The sequence below is a fragment of the Polypterus senegalus genome, chromosome 1 (genome assembly GCF_016835505.1).
Source record: "Polypterus senegalus isolate Bchr_013 chromosome 1, ASM1683550v1, whole genome shotgun sequence".
NCBI classification, from domain to species: Eukaryota; Metazoa; Chordata; class Cladistia; order Polypteriformes; family Polypteridae; genus Polypterus; species Polypterus senegalus.
This window is the reverse complement of record NC_053154.1, coordinates 169,284,324-169,300,312: the sequence shown is the minus strand read 5'-3', so window position 1 is coordinate 169,300,312 and position 15,989 is coordinate 169,284,324. Positions and strand designations below refer to the sequence as shown.

At 36.3% G+C, this 15,989-nt stretch overlaps 1 protein-coding gene across 1 annotated transcript in view; it reads right to left on the bottom strand.

The window, feature by feature from the left end:
* LOC120535134 (unconventional myosin-VIIa) overlaps nt 1-15,989 on the bottom strand; it is a 131,769-nt gene that overhangs the window by 100,646 nt on the left and 15,134 nt on the right. Inside the window, exons 6-11 of the mRNA XM_039762746.1 lie at nt 15,691-15,833; nt 12,824-12,937; nt 10,158-10,311; nt 9,650-9,726; nt 6,282-6,401; nt 4,955-5,097 (exon numbers count right to left, since the gene is read on the bottom strand). Of these exons, the coding sequence (XP_039618680.1) occupies nt 4,955-5,097; nt 6,282-6,401; nt 9,650-9,726; nt 10,158-10,311; nt 12,824-12,937; nt 15,691-15,833 (751 nt within the window). The remainder of the gene's footprint in view (nt 1-4,954; nt 5,098-6,281; nt 6,402-9,649; nt 9,727-10,157; nt 10,312-12,823; nt 12,938-15,690; nt 15,834-15,989) is intronic.

The window sequence follows — 15,989 nt, the reverse complement described above, 5'->3', positions numbered from 1 at the left end:
TGATCCATCTATACTAATAAAAGGCAAAGCACTGACTGACTGACTGACATACTGCCCTCTAGCAGGCGTTCGACGACGTCACCGTATTCAGACCCATTGATTGGATAGAAGCCACAAGTTCGACTTTCAGCATTAGCTTCGATGGCGATAGAAAGGGACTTTTTGATGGAACTGAGGCGCACGGATAATCCGTACGACAGAATGATTGAACTGTTTTTGAGGAAAGAGAGGAGGATGGATTTTGTTTACAAATAATCAGAATTTTTGGTGTGTAAAATGTGAGCGATTTTCCTAAATAATATTGCAAGTTTATGAGTTATTATTGATGTTTTTTATGTGTGTCGCGGCTGTGGCTGCAGTAGAAAGGAACTTGTTCACCCCTGGTTTGTCTATTCAATAAATGCATTTATTGTGGCTACAGGAATCTATCTGCGATGCAGTGGCTCTTTACACTGTATTTCTGCATATTAAGATGGTTTTTATAACTATAAATTAGTTTTTGAGGGGCGGGTTGATTCAAACGGAGCAGTGCTGAAGGCCTTGGTGTCAAATGCACGGTCCGCCAATGGACCAGATGATACGTAAATTTAATGAACATTACAACCCGAAAATAAACAAAACTGTAGAGAGGCCCATGATTAAATGAACGGTAAAAAAGTAAGAGCAAAGCGACTATGACTTATTGAGGCAGGCAGGCGAGAGCACAATAGCATGGGGCTCAATGTAGTGCACATTAAGTCGATCTAAAATGTGCGCTCAGATTCGAAAAAAATATATCTTTTCAAGTTCTATTTGGATATAAGTAGGTTCTATTTAGTCGACAGAAATATCTTTGGTAGGAATGCAAGTTGAATTTAGTCTTTAAATTTCTATGGTGAAGAAAAATTTATGCAATGATGACTAAATTTAACTTACATTCCTACCAAAGATATTTCTGTCGACTAAATAAAAATTAGTTATATTTAAAATTTAAATAGAAATTGAACAGATATGAAAGTTCATAATGCCCATGCAGCACTACGTGCACTTAAGAGCGGAAGTCATCCGTTTTAACAAGCAGCATATTGCACTGATACGAAATAGCCTACCCATTTAATTATTTAGAAATGGATAGAAAAATTAAGATTTTGTACAAATAATGTTTATTTTTTTTCTTCAATGGATTCTGGCACACCCAGCAACAGCTGCTCGCACCCCAAAGGGTATATATATATATATATATATATATATATATATATATATATATATATATATATATATATATATATATATATATATATATATATATATATATATATTGTGAATGCTGGCCCGGACACATACAGGCGGACATCGTAAGTTCACCCAACACACGTTTATTAACAATATATTTACAATTAGTGCACTTCCCAGTACCGTTCCCCCAATGTCCAGGGCACAGAGTCAAATTGCCTCTCTGGCCGCCTCCAATCCTCTCTCCAGCTCCGTCTCTCTTCCACCCGACTTCCGCCAATGACCGGAGGGAGGCGGCCCCTTAAATAGGAACCCGGATGGGCTTCCAGTGTGGCGGAAATGCCGGCTGCGCACCCGGAAGCCCTCCGGGTGTCCCCATCTTCATCCCCAGCACTTCCTAGTGTGGCGGAAGTGCTGGGCTCCAGACTTCTGCAGGCACCGGGCGCCGCCTGGTGGTGGTCCCAGGGCTGGGCTTCAAGCCCTTTATATGGATGTGTGTGTGTGTGTGTGTGTGTGTGTGTGTGTGTGTGTGTGTGTGTGTGTGTGTGTGTGTGTGTGTGTGTGTGTGTGTGTGTATATATATATATATATATATATATATATATATATATATATATATATATATATATATATATATATATATATATATATATATATATACTACAAAATACCCGCTTGCTTGCAAGTACTGCCTTAAAATTTTTATTAAGAAGAAAATTAAACCTTTTTAAACTGAGGGAAAATATACCAATAATTTTTTGTTAAGGATCTCTTTGTATACCACATTGTGAGTTCGGCCCTCCGGTTGTAATATGACCAAGCTGTGTGCTGAGTTTACTCTTGAGCATGCAACGTACAGTTGGCCATGTGAACAGTAATCTTGTTTCAAATCTCACTGCTTGGATTGCCGCTGTGATAATCGATTTGAGTTTCATGGTTTGTTTCAATTACGAAAGTATTTGTAGGACTTGTGTTGAAGAGACATTTGGCATCTGTCAAGCATTGTAAGTATACAACCGGTTTCATCGATAACTTCACATCCAGCTTTTGAGAGTTTAAATAATCATAAACATCAAAGTGTCCACTACTGAAATCGTCACCTGTGAATCTAAGATGTTTAAGAGGCATTGGCGGTTGTCCAAAGGTGTAAAATATTTCGCCATTTCAGTACACTTGAAAGTGACAACCGAACAATTCATCGGCAGCCATCAACTCACATGCAGATGCATAGGTGAAGGGCTGAAGCATTTCACTCTTATAGTGCTCCTGTGTAGTATAATTATCCCCTGTACCGTCATCAGTCCACACCTTGAACCTGTCCCAGTCATTCAATACATAAGACACAAGGTTCCTCCGGATATCAAGAGTGAGCCTGATATGGCTGTGCAATATGTAACAAAGAGAATGGAAAAGGTAGGTGCCATCTCCGGGCATGGAAACCACTCGGTAAGTGACAGTTCGTCACCTCAATAGACATGTTAATGGGGGTACGGTTGGAATGATAAAGGAAATGGGTAAATGAACAATATAAAGTAAGTCTAAAATAACTACACAATAACTATAATCGTAATAAATGAACAATAAAACAGTGGAGAAGCCATGGATTAAATAATAAGGCTGTAGTTATCAGCAGGGAGACTTGAATCCCGCGGCAAAGCAAGGAAGGGAATATAGAGACTGGAGCGATGTACGGATGGCCTTATATAGGCAGGCAGCCAACAACGCGGGAGGCGTTGGGATGGGGGACCCAACGGCGCCTCACACGGTGACCGAGCTGCAGGCTATGGACATGTATATATGTACCTAAGTAGGATTCAGTTAGCGTTGGGAACCCGCATACCAAATTTCTTGAAGACAGGCCCATAAGTAACAAAGACCGTTGAAAAGTTCAATATGGCGGCCGAGAGTGGCATCATACCACTGAAATAAGTACCAAATTTCAGCCTTCTACGTACACGGGAAGTTGGAGAATTAGTGACGTTGGAAAGTTCAATATGGCGGCTGACAGTGGCGTCATACCACCAAAATAAGTACGTACATTGGTTTTGGTTAGCGCAGGGAAGCCGCCTACCAAATTTCGTGAAGATGGGGCCATGAATAAGAAAGTTCAACATGGCGGACGTTGTTGACCATTATGACCGTTACGCGTAGAATTTCGAAATGATACCTGCTTAACTTTTGTAAGTAAGCTGTAAGGAATGAGCCTGCCAAATTTCAGCCTTCTACCTACACGGGAAGTTGAAGAATTAGTGACATTAGAAACTTCAATATGGCGGCCAACAGTAGCATCATACCACTGAAATAAGTACGTACCTCGGTTTTGGTTAGTGCAGGGAAGCCACCTACCAAATTTCGTGAAGATGGGGCCATAAATAAGAAAGTTCAACATGGCAGACGTTGTCGACCGTTATGACCGTTACGCGTAGAATTTCGAAATGCTTAACTTTTGTAAGTAAGCTGTAAGGAATAAGCCTGCCAAATTTCAGCCTTCTACCTACGCGGGAAGTTGGAGAATTAGTGAGGAGTGAGTGAGGGCTTTGCCTTTTATTAGTATAGATATATATGACAGCAACACTCATAACAGTGACAAAACAATTACATTGACAATCATGTTATGTTATTTTCAAATTTCAAATTTTCCTTTTCTTTTTCATTACTTCTTTAACACACTACTTCTCCGCTGCGAAGCGCGGGTATTTTGCTAGTTAATCTATAAACTGAACTATAGCTATTAATAAAACTGCTGTTAGTCAGAGGCATAAAAATATTAGCTGTCTTTGAAGCATTCAGTTTTCTCGAAAGCTGAACAAAAATAACAATGACAAATGCCAAAAGTAACCTTCAGGCAGCCCTGTAGCAAACAGCAATGATAGATTTTTGTGCATTTTTGAGACAAATATAATGTACATTTTAAACATAAACATTTTTATGGATCTGTTTCTTAATGGTGTGATAAAAAGGTTAACTCTTTTTATACTGCACATCTGTAAATGTGCAGCATGGTGGTGTAGTTGTAGCACTTCTGCCTTGCAGTAAGGGGACCAGGGTTCACATCCCAGGTCTTCCCTGCAAGGAGTTTGCATATGTTTCCTCTGGGTTAGGTGAATTTGGTGATACTAAATTGCACCTTGTGTGTGTGTATGTGTGCGTATAAGTTCATTCAGCGATGGAATGCTGCCCTTTCTAGGGTTTGTTCCTGCCTTGCTCCCTAAACTAAATGGGATAGGCGAAAGAAAAATCAACCACGTCAAACCCCCCACCCCCAATGACCCTGTTCAATATCTAAACATGTTAGAAAAATGACTGACTCATGTCTGTAAATCACAGGTAGAATAAAAAATGGTTTTGAAAATGCTCCAAATCCCAGCTACCACATATTTATCTTTGTGCTGGCAACACTTTTGTTTGCATACCTGAATAATACAATTTTATGTTTTTCTTTTAGTATGGGCAAAAATAAATTAAACCACTGTGCTAATACAGTAGGTATTTCATGTAACATATCTTATCATTTTTGTTTACTTGATAAAATGACAATGTGGATTTTAGGATTACAAATGCAGTCTTTGAGGTCCAGCTTTACTTTAAATCAGAATTACAGTTAATAGCTTCAAAATACTTTCAGTTTAAGAAAATATCATATTTGACCTGTCTTTAATAAAATTACTCACAATAAAAAACATCAGCATATTAGAAAATTAAATTCTTTCCAGCTAAAAAAAAAAAACAATTCAGCTCTCACCTGTTAGTTTTGAAATTTTCAAAACCAAAGATGTCCAGCAATCCAATGGAACGTCGTATATTTCTTGGGTTATTGGAGGGAGGTTTATAAATGGCATTGTTGATTTTGTCCACAATCCACACAAACATACGACCATAAATTCCCTAGTAAGATATGAATCAAGCAGTGCAAGAAGTCAAAAATTCAGATTTAGTGGGTTGATTACCTTGGCTATACCATGTAATAGCCGTCATTTATTGCATGCTAATATTTTAATGGTAATCATGCATTCTAGGTTGTAAAAATCCTTTCGTTCATTGGAATTGGATGTATCTGTATCAAGGGCATAGGTGATGATCATAACCTTGGTCTTTCCATCACTAAATACAACACAGCCATATCAGCTATCCTAGCGGTTCCTTCATTCAGTAGTCTCAGGTTTCTATGTTAAGATTTGAAAATGATGATCCCACTTAAAGCATCTCTGAGCATTTGTGAGTTGCAGAAATCAAGTCCTGTACTGTAACCAATTTGAAATCAGCATGTGGCTGTCTGCTAGGTTGTTTCTGTCTGATGAATAGAGCTTTATTAAGTTTGAGGATTCAGGATAGACATTGATACATGGTAATATCAGATTTGAATCACTTACAAAATTAATTTCTACAATCAAACAAAAAAAATCAGATATTAGCCAAAAACTGGAATTAAATCATTTTTAAATTCAGTCTTAATATAGACTTTAGTAGCCTGTAGGAACACATAGATTCAGACGCAGGCAATATGAACTTTTCAACTCATTCTTACCACTGCAACATTTATTTCATCATTGCTCCAGGATGTACGCATAGGTGCCCCTTGACAGCACCTATATGAATGGACTAGTAGTCAGGGGTCCTTATGCAATGCATACTCTTTATGCCCACTATTTGCATCCTGCCTACATACATACAGAAATATTGTAAGCTGGAGTTCATGTCAGGAAATTCCAATAAAGTTAATTGATAGATTATTTATTTATGGGAAGAGAAATTTGGTGGGTGGAGTGGGGAGATAGGAAAAAAAAGGAAGTGTTCTTGTGTAGCTCAGTACTGTATCTCCACTGTTGTATTATTAAAGAAATAAATATAACTGGCAAATAGTCCACAAAACTAGGGTGGGCATCTCTTTGTGCCTTTCCACACATCGAAGACTCTACGCTACCGAGGTTGCCCACAAGCCAAGAAGAATCAACGGCGAATTCTGGTAAGGAGAGTAGCGGACTCTTAACACCCGCTCTTACAATATGTTATCATAAGAAAGGATCACACCATCACAAAGTCTAACTGCTTTCTTTCTTTTGGTATTATACCTTAGCAAATGCATCTCGACTGTCCATTGCCTGCTTCAGGCTAAGAGGGGTGGAAACAGTTCCTTCACGAGTAGCAATGGAGCGGTGAATCAAGCCATCTTCCAGTTCTTTGGGATCCACCTGGTGAGAGACACACAAACAATTATACAATATGTTGGAACTACTCTATAAGTCTAAAGTATGACCACTCTTCACAGGCACAGCATGTTGGAGCTTCAGAGATGAGAAGATATGGTACACTGTTCTAAGGATATTGATTAAATGACCATGCTGTTAGCTTCTGCAATCCTATACTGTATATCTACCAATAAGCAAAAGACTGAGTACAGTAACAGCTGTCTTTCAATGCCATCAATTAATTGGATCAATTTATGAATAAAACAGGTTGGAGACATAACTTCCCCCCCATGCACTCCAACAGGTATCTCAGTATTCAGCTTGATGACGAATCTGTCCTGAAACACAAACCAAATAGGAACATATTTGATAAAGACTGTCACTTTACTGCATGGTCTACCAAGATGGGATCCTTATGGAGATGCAGCATCACAGATTGTCCCTGCTCATCTTACATATATAGTAATACTATAAACAAATGGCAGAGTAAATTGAAACCATAGATGATTCTACATGAGGTATGTTAAAGTACATGAGTAAGTACCCACTAAAATATATACAATTGCATAAATCATTATGTATAAATCCTGTATTCAAGTTGGAAAACATTCTTCTATATAAAAGCGGTTGGGATTGTCCTTCCGTCCCGTGAGTGCTGCGCAGGCGCGGAGTTTCACACGTCCCGTCCATTTTGCAATGCACGATGGGATTTGTAGTTTCGTTTTTCCAGGTAAAAGATGATTTTCTACTCCAGACTGTGCGATATCTTCTTCTTCTTTCTTACTATATAAAAGCAGTCGGGATTGTTCTTCCGTCCCGTGAGTGGAAAGCGTAGCGGTATTCCGCTTATCACAGACTTACTACTTGCAGCTTGCGATGCAGGCGACATGATGTGAGCAGAGTTCTGGTGCTCCCATCGTTCCCTTGCTTTTGTGCGCGATGCACTGGAAAAATAGACAAAATTATGTCTCTGGAAATAATTAATGTTGATGGAGTACAAATGCCTCACCGTGTAGTAAATATCAGGGGGGTTCAAAAGGGTGACCTCAATATAGAAAAAAAGTTTAAATTTCATCACAAAAATAAGAGAAACTACGAGTATTAAAGTAATACCGCTCAAATGCAAAATAACCAAATTAATGAGATGGTATAAAATATCAAATTGATCTACATATTGAATTGCCTTAAGAAGTGGTCAACTTAAAAGACGGTCGCCTTAAAAGGCGGGTGAGTCTAGTTGTCATCTAAGCAGTGCTGAATGTTAGAATAATGCCAGTATATAACATTTATATGGAATAATCTAAATTCAAACTACATCCAACCACTTCTAGTGGGACAATGGTGGTTTTAAGATGGTTTTAGATTATTTACCCAACACATGCTATGCCATCTCATATTAGTAATTGTCTCACTGATAAAGTATTTACATGGTTAAAGTAATAAAAACTCCTAAGCCTGAAGGTTTTGGATGGGTGGTGTTAACTTTGAACTCAGGGTAAATACATAAACCGAATTAACCAAAAGCAAAATGAATATTCATTTGTGCAAAACCAATTTATTATTTAAATAATGTAAACACATTTCAATTGCTAAACACATTTTAATGAAGCACCTCCTTTTGCTATGACAAATGAATACTGTATAAGCAATAACTGAGATGCAAAAAAAAATAGAAATATTTTTGTTTTAAATAAATTCGCAAACAATGAACAAGTTTAAAATGTCTTCCTTTTTTCTTCACAGCTCTAAAAATAAACAAATAAAAGTGTATAAAATAAAGAACTGCACACAGAAATTGCTGATGGATTGAGAATAATCATACTGAGTATAATAACTGCAAAATAAAGCAGCATTTTGGCCATTTGATGCTTTTTTTTTTAACAAATCAGTGAGAGGTTCAGTTGTTCAGAATGACAGGTCATGTAGTAATTGTGGCATAATGTATAAACTGTGGTCACTGTTGCTTCTGCCAATATTAATGTATTAATGTGAATTAGAGAGCATGAATGTCTGTTCTACTCATATGATCCACATCATGCCATGACAGTACTTTTTCTACTGGCATGCTGTAGCCAAGCTCACACTACAGAAACAAGGATTAAAATTTTTTTATTTTTATTTTGTGACACCAAGTGATAAGGCATTGTCCTCCAAATCCCTTTTCCTCCAACCATGCCCACCTTCATTTATTTAACACCTTATTCTATTGCATTTGTGCCTTCGCAACTGTGACTCCATCTAGGCTGGAAACCTTAAACTGTGTTCACAGTATGCTTACAGAAACTCACAGAAAGCAGCTAACATGATTATTTAACCCCCTGCTTGCATCAAATTGTAATTGTGAGAATACTTTTACACAATTGGTTAAAATGTAACCAAAGCAAAAGTCATTGCCCCAACTTTCGTACATGGTCATTGTAGCTTTAATAAAAATGCATAATTAGAGGTAAATATTTTTATAAATCCAAACTGTCCATATGCTATAAATAAGCTTAATTTCTGAAAATTTGTCCTGAACTGGTGCTTTCCTCCCCTCATGGCTATTGTTTACATATCTGATAACAATTGCTAGCAGCAATGTAATAAGGCAGTGAAGAATGATTTCAATGGTTCCAAGTATATGATCATGAAAGATACTATAGTGTAATACTATACACTATTACAGGCAATGGCAGAAGTGAAAATACAACCAAGACAAAAAATGAACTAGAATTGTAAATCAACACACACTTATTGTATGGTCAGCAATTGCATTACAAATGGTTATCAAGTCCAATTTTAAATTATATCTGATTCTTTCTTTCTTTCTTTAGGGTAAAAGCGATTAACTGATATCTATCACCTCAATTTATACTAACATTAATATGGGGTCGAATCTATAATCAGCATGATAACAATGAAGATTGCGAGAGCTATGTAACCAGTTTGAAACATCTTTTACTAATAAAGAAATGGTCTAGGCTGTTTGTGTAGAGTATTTCTCAGTTTAACAATATGGAAAACCGAAAGAAAATGATGGCAATGCGTCATTTTAGGCAGGCTATACATCAAAATCAACTTGTACAGAAAGTACCATATTACATTTGTCTTTATTGCTTTTAAAAAGGAAAAAAAAAAAGCTTCATTTATATTTGGTCCTGTCAGTAGAACACTATCCTGGAATTATTTTTTAATAGGGGCGACTTCTGTTTGGCATTTAGATTTTTTTTTAGTTTAGTGCATAAGAAGTGTAAAATGTGTGCATTTTTTACCTCCAGTAACTTTGAAGCCATGGTCAGATGCGTAGAAGATATGACATCACAGCTATCTAGATTGTTCTTGACAGTGGCTGGGAGAATAACAGCATAAATACTCAAGTTAGGCCAAGCAACACAAATTAACTCAAAGTAAATGAATTTAAAAGAACTGATCATCTCTTGGATAGACTCAGACTTACCAATTATCTGGGATTAAAAGATGAATACACACCTTAATGAATAGCATTTGTCCCTAGGATGGCAACAAGGTGTTTCAGGCAATTCTCGCTTAGACATTTAAATTTAGACTAAGGTTACATGATTTCTTTTTATTTTTCTTTAAACAATTTCTTATAATGGTAAAGAAGAAAAAAAAATGAAAATTACAATTTTGTTGGCTCATCACCTGGTACCGTATAGCTTTACAAGTATTTTACTTTATTATTTCACATTGCCCAGACATCTCCCTGATCTCACACAACCAAGTCACATTGCCCTATACTTCTCATTTTAGTTTAGGTACCTTCAAAGTCAAGGTTGCCTAGATGTAGCATAGCAGCCAGGAGTTTCAGGATCTCCCACTTTTCATTATCAGAAAACATAAGAATCTTCATAGCAGAACAGATATGGACATATTCCTTGGTATCATCTCGCCCCTCACAACTTGTGCAGTTTCCCTAGACAAGAAAGGAATGCATATATATATATATTTAAAATTTTAACTCCAAAATATTTTTTTTATTTTAAAAATGATACAAAACTGATACAAAATAGGTTACTCTGTATAGAAACTACAAAAAAAACTAAGTTGTGATGAGCACATTAAAATTATTTTAAAACATAAGCTCTGTTGTTGTAAACAATGAGTGTGTGAAAAGAGGTGGGAGTAATTTCTTTTCTAAACAGCATAGCAAGCAATAGATAATAACACCAAGAAAATGAGTATTTTTGGCACATATAGCAGGGACACAATGAGATCTTCTTTCACATTTTGAAATGTTCTAAAACAACAGCCACAAACATCTGGGCCTGGCTAGGAGCCAATTTAGACTGATTGTTTCATATTTCAGATGTGGGAAAATGGAAAAATAAAATGTAAGGTACAATTACATTTTTTTACTGTATCTCATAATGGTTTTGATTTCTTTGTAAAGTGATTGTGGTGGTGCCAGCATTGAAATGTGCAATATATAGAAAGATTAAGAACATAAGAAATTTGACACGTGACAGGCAACAATTCAGTCCATCAAGCTTGTTTCTTTAGCTAATAGCTAGGCTATCCCAATATCTCGGATACTTCTTAAATTTTATAAGAACAATGAATTGATGTATTGATCAATTAATGATTAAATAATGAATAAATACATTTGCTATTATAAACAGATGTGATAGTATTTATCAAAAGTTCAAGTATTAGATTTTATTTGTAAATTTAACAGGTATGTTTAAGTCGTACTTTCCTGATTACATCTTGTATCATAGTGAACAGTCATTTCTGTCTTTTTCTTATGATATTCAATATTAGCAGCAACACTGAACTGACGTTGTTACCTATTATGAATGATTCTCATTAAATGGTGAATATTCAACTTAATTCTCATTTATCTCAAAATAATCTCTATGAACAGTTCTAGTCTGTTTTTTGCCCCCTCCACAGCACAGAAATGGAACTTATCAAAATTACTAATGACCTCCTTATGGCAGCTGATTCTGGTTTAATTAGTATTCTCATCCTTCTTGATCGAAGTGCGGCATATGGCATTATTTGTCACACCACTCTTCTCAATAGATTATCTTTGATTGGCATTACCCACACTCCACTAGACTGGTACAGATCCTGTCTCTTAGGCCGCACTCAGTTCATTCAGCTTAAAACTTTCACATCCCAACCCACTGCGGTTACTTCAGGGGTGCCCTAGGGCTCTGTCCTGTGGCTCCTCCTCTTCATTATTTACCTCTTTACCCTTGGCAATATCTTTCGTAAATATAACATTAGCTTCCACTGTTACGCTGATGACACCCAGCTCTATCTCACTAGCAAACCTACTTTTTCCTTTCCAACTTCCTCACTTATTAGTTGCATAGCAGAAATTAAATCTTGCTTTTATTCAAATTTTCTTAAATTATATAGTGACAAAGCTGAGGTTCTCCTCATTGGTACAAAATCAACATTATCCAAAACTGATCATTTTTAATTTGTTATTGATAATTCCTCTGTCTCCCCTTCCCCACAGGTTAAGAGCCTGCATGTCATCCTTGACAGTACCTTATCCTTTCAGTCCCACATCAATAACATCTCCTGGTCTGCATATTTCCACCTGCGTAACATTAATCGTATTCGCCCCTCCCTCACTCCACTGCTATCCTTGTTCATAGCCTTGTCACTTCTAGTCTGGATTATTGCAATTCCCTTTGCTTTGGTCTTTCTCGCACATCTCTTTATAAGCTTCAACTGCTCCAGAATTCAGTTGCCGCATCAGCTTCAAAGGGGCTTCTGGTTAAGTTCAGCATTGAATTCAAAATTCTTCTGTTAATTTTTAAGGCTATCCACAAGCTGGCACCTCTATATTTGTCCGACTTCCTCCATGTTGCCATTCCCTCCCGCACCCTTAGATCCGCTTCTTCTATCCACATGACTGTCCTCTTCGTCCGTCTTACCACTATGAGGAGCAGAGCATTCAGTTGCTCTGCTCCCCAGCTCTGGAACTCACTGTCATCTGAGCTTAGAAATATTGAATCATTCTCACTTTTCAAATCTGAACTCAAAACTCTTTTGTTTAAGTCTGCGTTTTCTCTTTGAATACAATTGCTCTGTCTGATATTAAGTTTTGTATTTTTAGTTTTGTTTATAATGTGTGTTTTATCTGTTGTTTGGTGTCCTTGAGTGAAAGGTGCCTACAAATAAATAAAATGTATTATTATTAAATAAAGCTTAAGCTTCACCTGTTAAATTCAATTTATAAGGCTTGACTGAGTTGCTAGGTTTGGTCTTATTTAATGTTTCAGTCTTGGATTCTAAGTGAAAAGGGGACACTGATACAGAGTAGCAACTTGTCTAATTTTAAAAACACTCTTTTGAAAAAGAGGCTCTTTGGTGATGTGTAGGGAGTTTAAGTTTTAAAAAAAAGATATCCTTAAAATAAATGTACATGTTAACATTTAAATACTATTGGACATTGCTAGGAATACCATTGTGAGAAAATTGTATTCTGCTGCAGTTCTCAATGAAAGGATTTTCTTTTCCTCTGCATTCATTCCCATCAGCATGCAATAGAAGATGTGATAATTTCTCTCCTCTGCAGCCTGCAAAAATAAGAAAACTTAAAATCAGACAACTGAACTCTTCCAGGTTATCACAGTCTGCTTGGCACTTTGGATTACCCAACTGCCACAGGGGTTCATAATTAAGGGCCACAGTGGCACAGCCCCACCAGATGTTGTGTAAAATAAATAATAAGCTTCCCTCAATAATTCAACTAATTATTAAAATGTTTATAACACCTATCAGCTTAGTCTTTTAAGCCACTATTTTAGCATTGCAACATATTCTTAAATTTCTTATCTTGAAAAATATTGTTTTTGTAGTATGTGAATCTGTCCTTGTGCTGGGTGTTTCAATCCTGTTTACAGCTGAAGGACCTAAACTCTTTTAGCCCTGCATCATTCCAAGTCTGCTTTTGGATATCTACAGGCAAGTGCAACCTGAACTCTCAAAAAGAGCAATGAGGCTTGAATGTTTGGGCCTAGTTACATTTTCAGTTTGGGCTTTCCACAACCAATGCTATGCTGCACAAGCCAGCAAAGATTTATGAAAAGTTCAGTGTCATTTGTTCCTTTAAAGGGAAAGTAATTTGGAAAACATGAAAGCAGCAGCTCAATATTTGGAATGCACTGAGCACAAGACATTTTATTGATGGAGGTGGGCAACATCTTGATCTTCAGCTACCACTGAGTAGGATCACCTGATGGTGCAAAGTTTGGGAAGAAAAAAAAAAAAATCACCAGGGAAAACTTACACGTGCTTCTTTGACTTTGTGGGGAAATAAAGTCACCAGTGCAATGTCCCTGTTTCAGATGTGCACAGAATGTTGGTGTAGATAGAACAGGTATTTAGAAAATCATTTTTTGAAATGTTTGCTGTTCTGTACTGTCCAGCAAACACCTGGCTGCACAGTGCTTATTTCTGCCACCAGACCACCCCACAGTTTAGTATTAGAGTCATTAAGTCTTTGTAGTCTGTATGTTCTTTCCATTTTATTGTGGCTTGTCTTTTTTCATGTGAAAATTGTTTGATAGTAAACCTGAGGTATTGCTCATTCAACTGCGGCCATTCATAGCCAATATATTTTCCTGGTTGCAAGACTCCTAGTTTACTTAATGTTTAAATATGCATTGCTGTATTTTCTCAGTTTATGACAATGTAAAAGCATATCACAATTATTGGATACCCATTGAGGCAGAACAAGCACCACCGTCTCATTGTTTGATTGATTTTTTGTGACATGTATGGTTTGAACTTGCATGTCTCACTTGTCATTAGCAAAAGAGAGGCACAAATTATTGTCTAAGTAAATTGATGTTAACAATGTTAAAAATTCACCTCTTTAGTGCATGGAAAGTGTGATGAGATTTATAATTTACAGTTCTAACAGTTGAGGCAAATATTTTATTAGCCCTTTCCATTTCTCTGGCACATTTGTTAATAAGCAGAAATGTTAACATAATTTTTGTCATTTTGAGAATTCCTTTGGTACAGCTCAGAGTCTGTTATATGCATAATTATTACTTTTATTGCCTGTTTGCATCAATTTAAACTTTTCTAAAATTAAATGTTTTCTAATTTTAATGGCAATGGTAATTTCTAAAGGTGGACTTTTAAAAACACTACTTAATTGAGGTCCTCATTACCTACCCTTTTCTTGCTTCTGAGAAACAGCAAGGTCAGACTTCAATGAGTAAAGTACTAAACCACCAGCCTAAGAGGTTTGCACATTCTTATCCATGGGAGGGTTACATAGAGCTGGGATGCAATACATTAACTTCTAACATATTTATTTTCTTTAAAGAAGACACATAGACACTCCTTGTAAAACCAACTGCTATACTTTATATGTATAATACCATACCCACTTGTAGATAAATGTGAACTGAGTCAGAGTGAGTTATGTTTTCCAAAAAGTGATATTATCATTACTTCCTGATTAATATCAGAGTCCACATTTGCTTTCTAACTACATTGCCTTGTTAGGTAGCAACTAAAGTTCCTCAAGTTTGAATCCTGACTTTGTTCAACCTTTACTCTGCATATCACTACTTTTTATTGGTATTGCGTGAATGCAATAAAACTGATGTTAATGATGCCAAATAACAAGAATCAGAAGAATTTGCACATTCAGTGTTAGTTGACAATAAATGACAAGGAAAATTATTATTTTTCAAAAAGGTTCTCACTATTATACACATTTAAATACATGCTGTAAAAGAAGGAAAAATACACAAAAGGTTGCAAGCAGTCACAAAATTAATCATAAACTTCTCGCTTCTACTTTTCTCCCTGCTCCACTGTAATACTGCCCTGCTGGGGTCTAGAAAATAAGCTTGGCAACATCATTGCAACAGAAACAAAGGACAGAATATCCAGTATCTACTGCACATCTGCCTTTGTAATCTCTCTCTCTTTCTGTAACTTTCTCCATCTGTACCTCTTCAAGCTTTTCAAAATGTTTCTGAACAAGATTTGGATACTTTGCTTCTCCTCCTAAATTTTTTCACAAAATATAAAATATCATAAGTACAGATGTGTCTGTATTTTTAATCCTAACCAAAACTATTGCAGTTCTCAGGAACACTGCAACTAATCATCACCTGATTATGTGGTAAAAAATGTGGTATAAAATGTCTAAAATGCTTTTTTTACTATTTAATTTAATTAGACCTTTAAGCTTTACCTACAATTGGACAAAATAACTAGCTGTGAAATAGGCTTCCCTAGAAACTGAGAGAAGGAGAAGAACAAGGCGGCAAAATTCTATATTAAAAAGTTAAAAGTTAAATACCTGCCGACAAACACGTGATTTCTCAAGCAGATACTGTTCTATCCGTGCTCCTTCAATGGTTCCATTCTTATTGAAATAGATGTCAATATATTTCCCAAAACGACTAGAGTTGTCATTGCGGATTGTCTTTGCATTTCCAAAGGCTAAAAAGCAAAGGTGGAAAGAAATAATGATTTTTTTATTAAATGGGTAAGTACAGGGCTCATATATATATATATATATATATATATATATATATATATATATATACATACATACATACATACATACATACATACATACATACATACATACATATA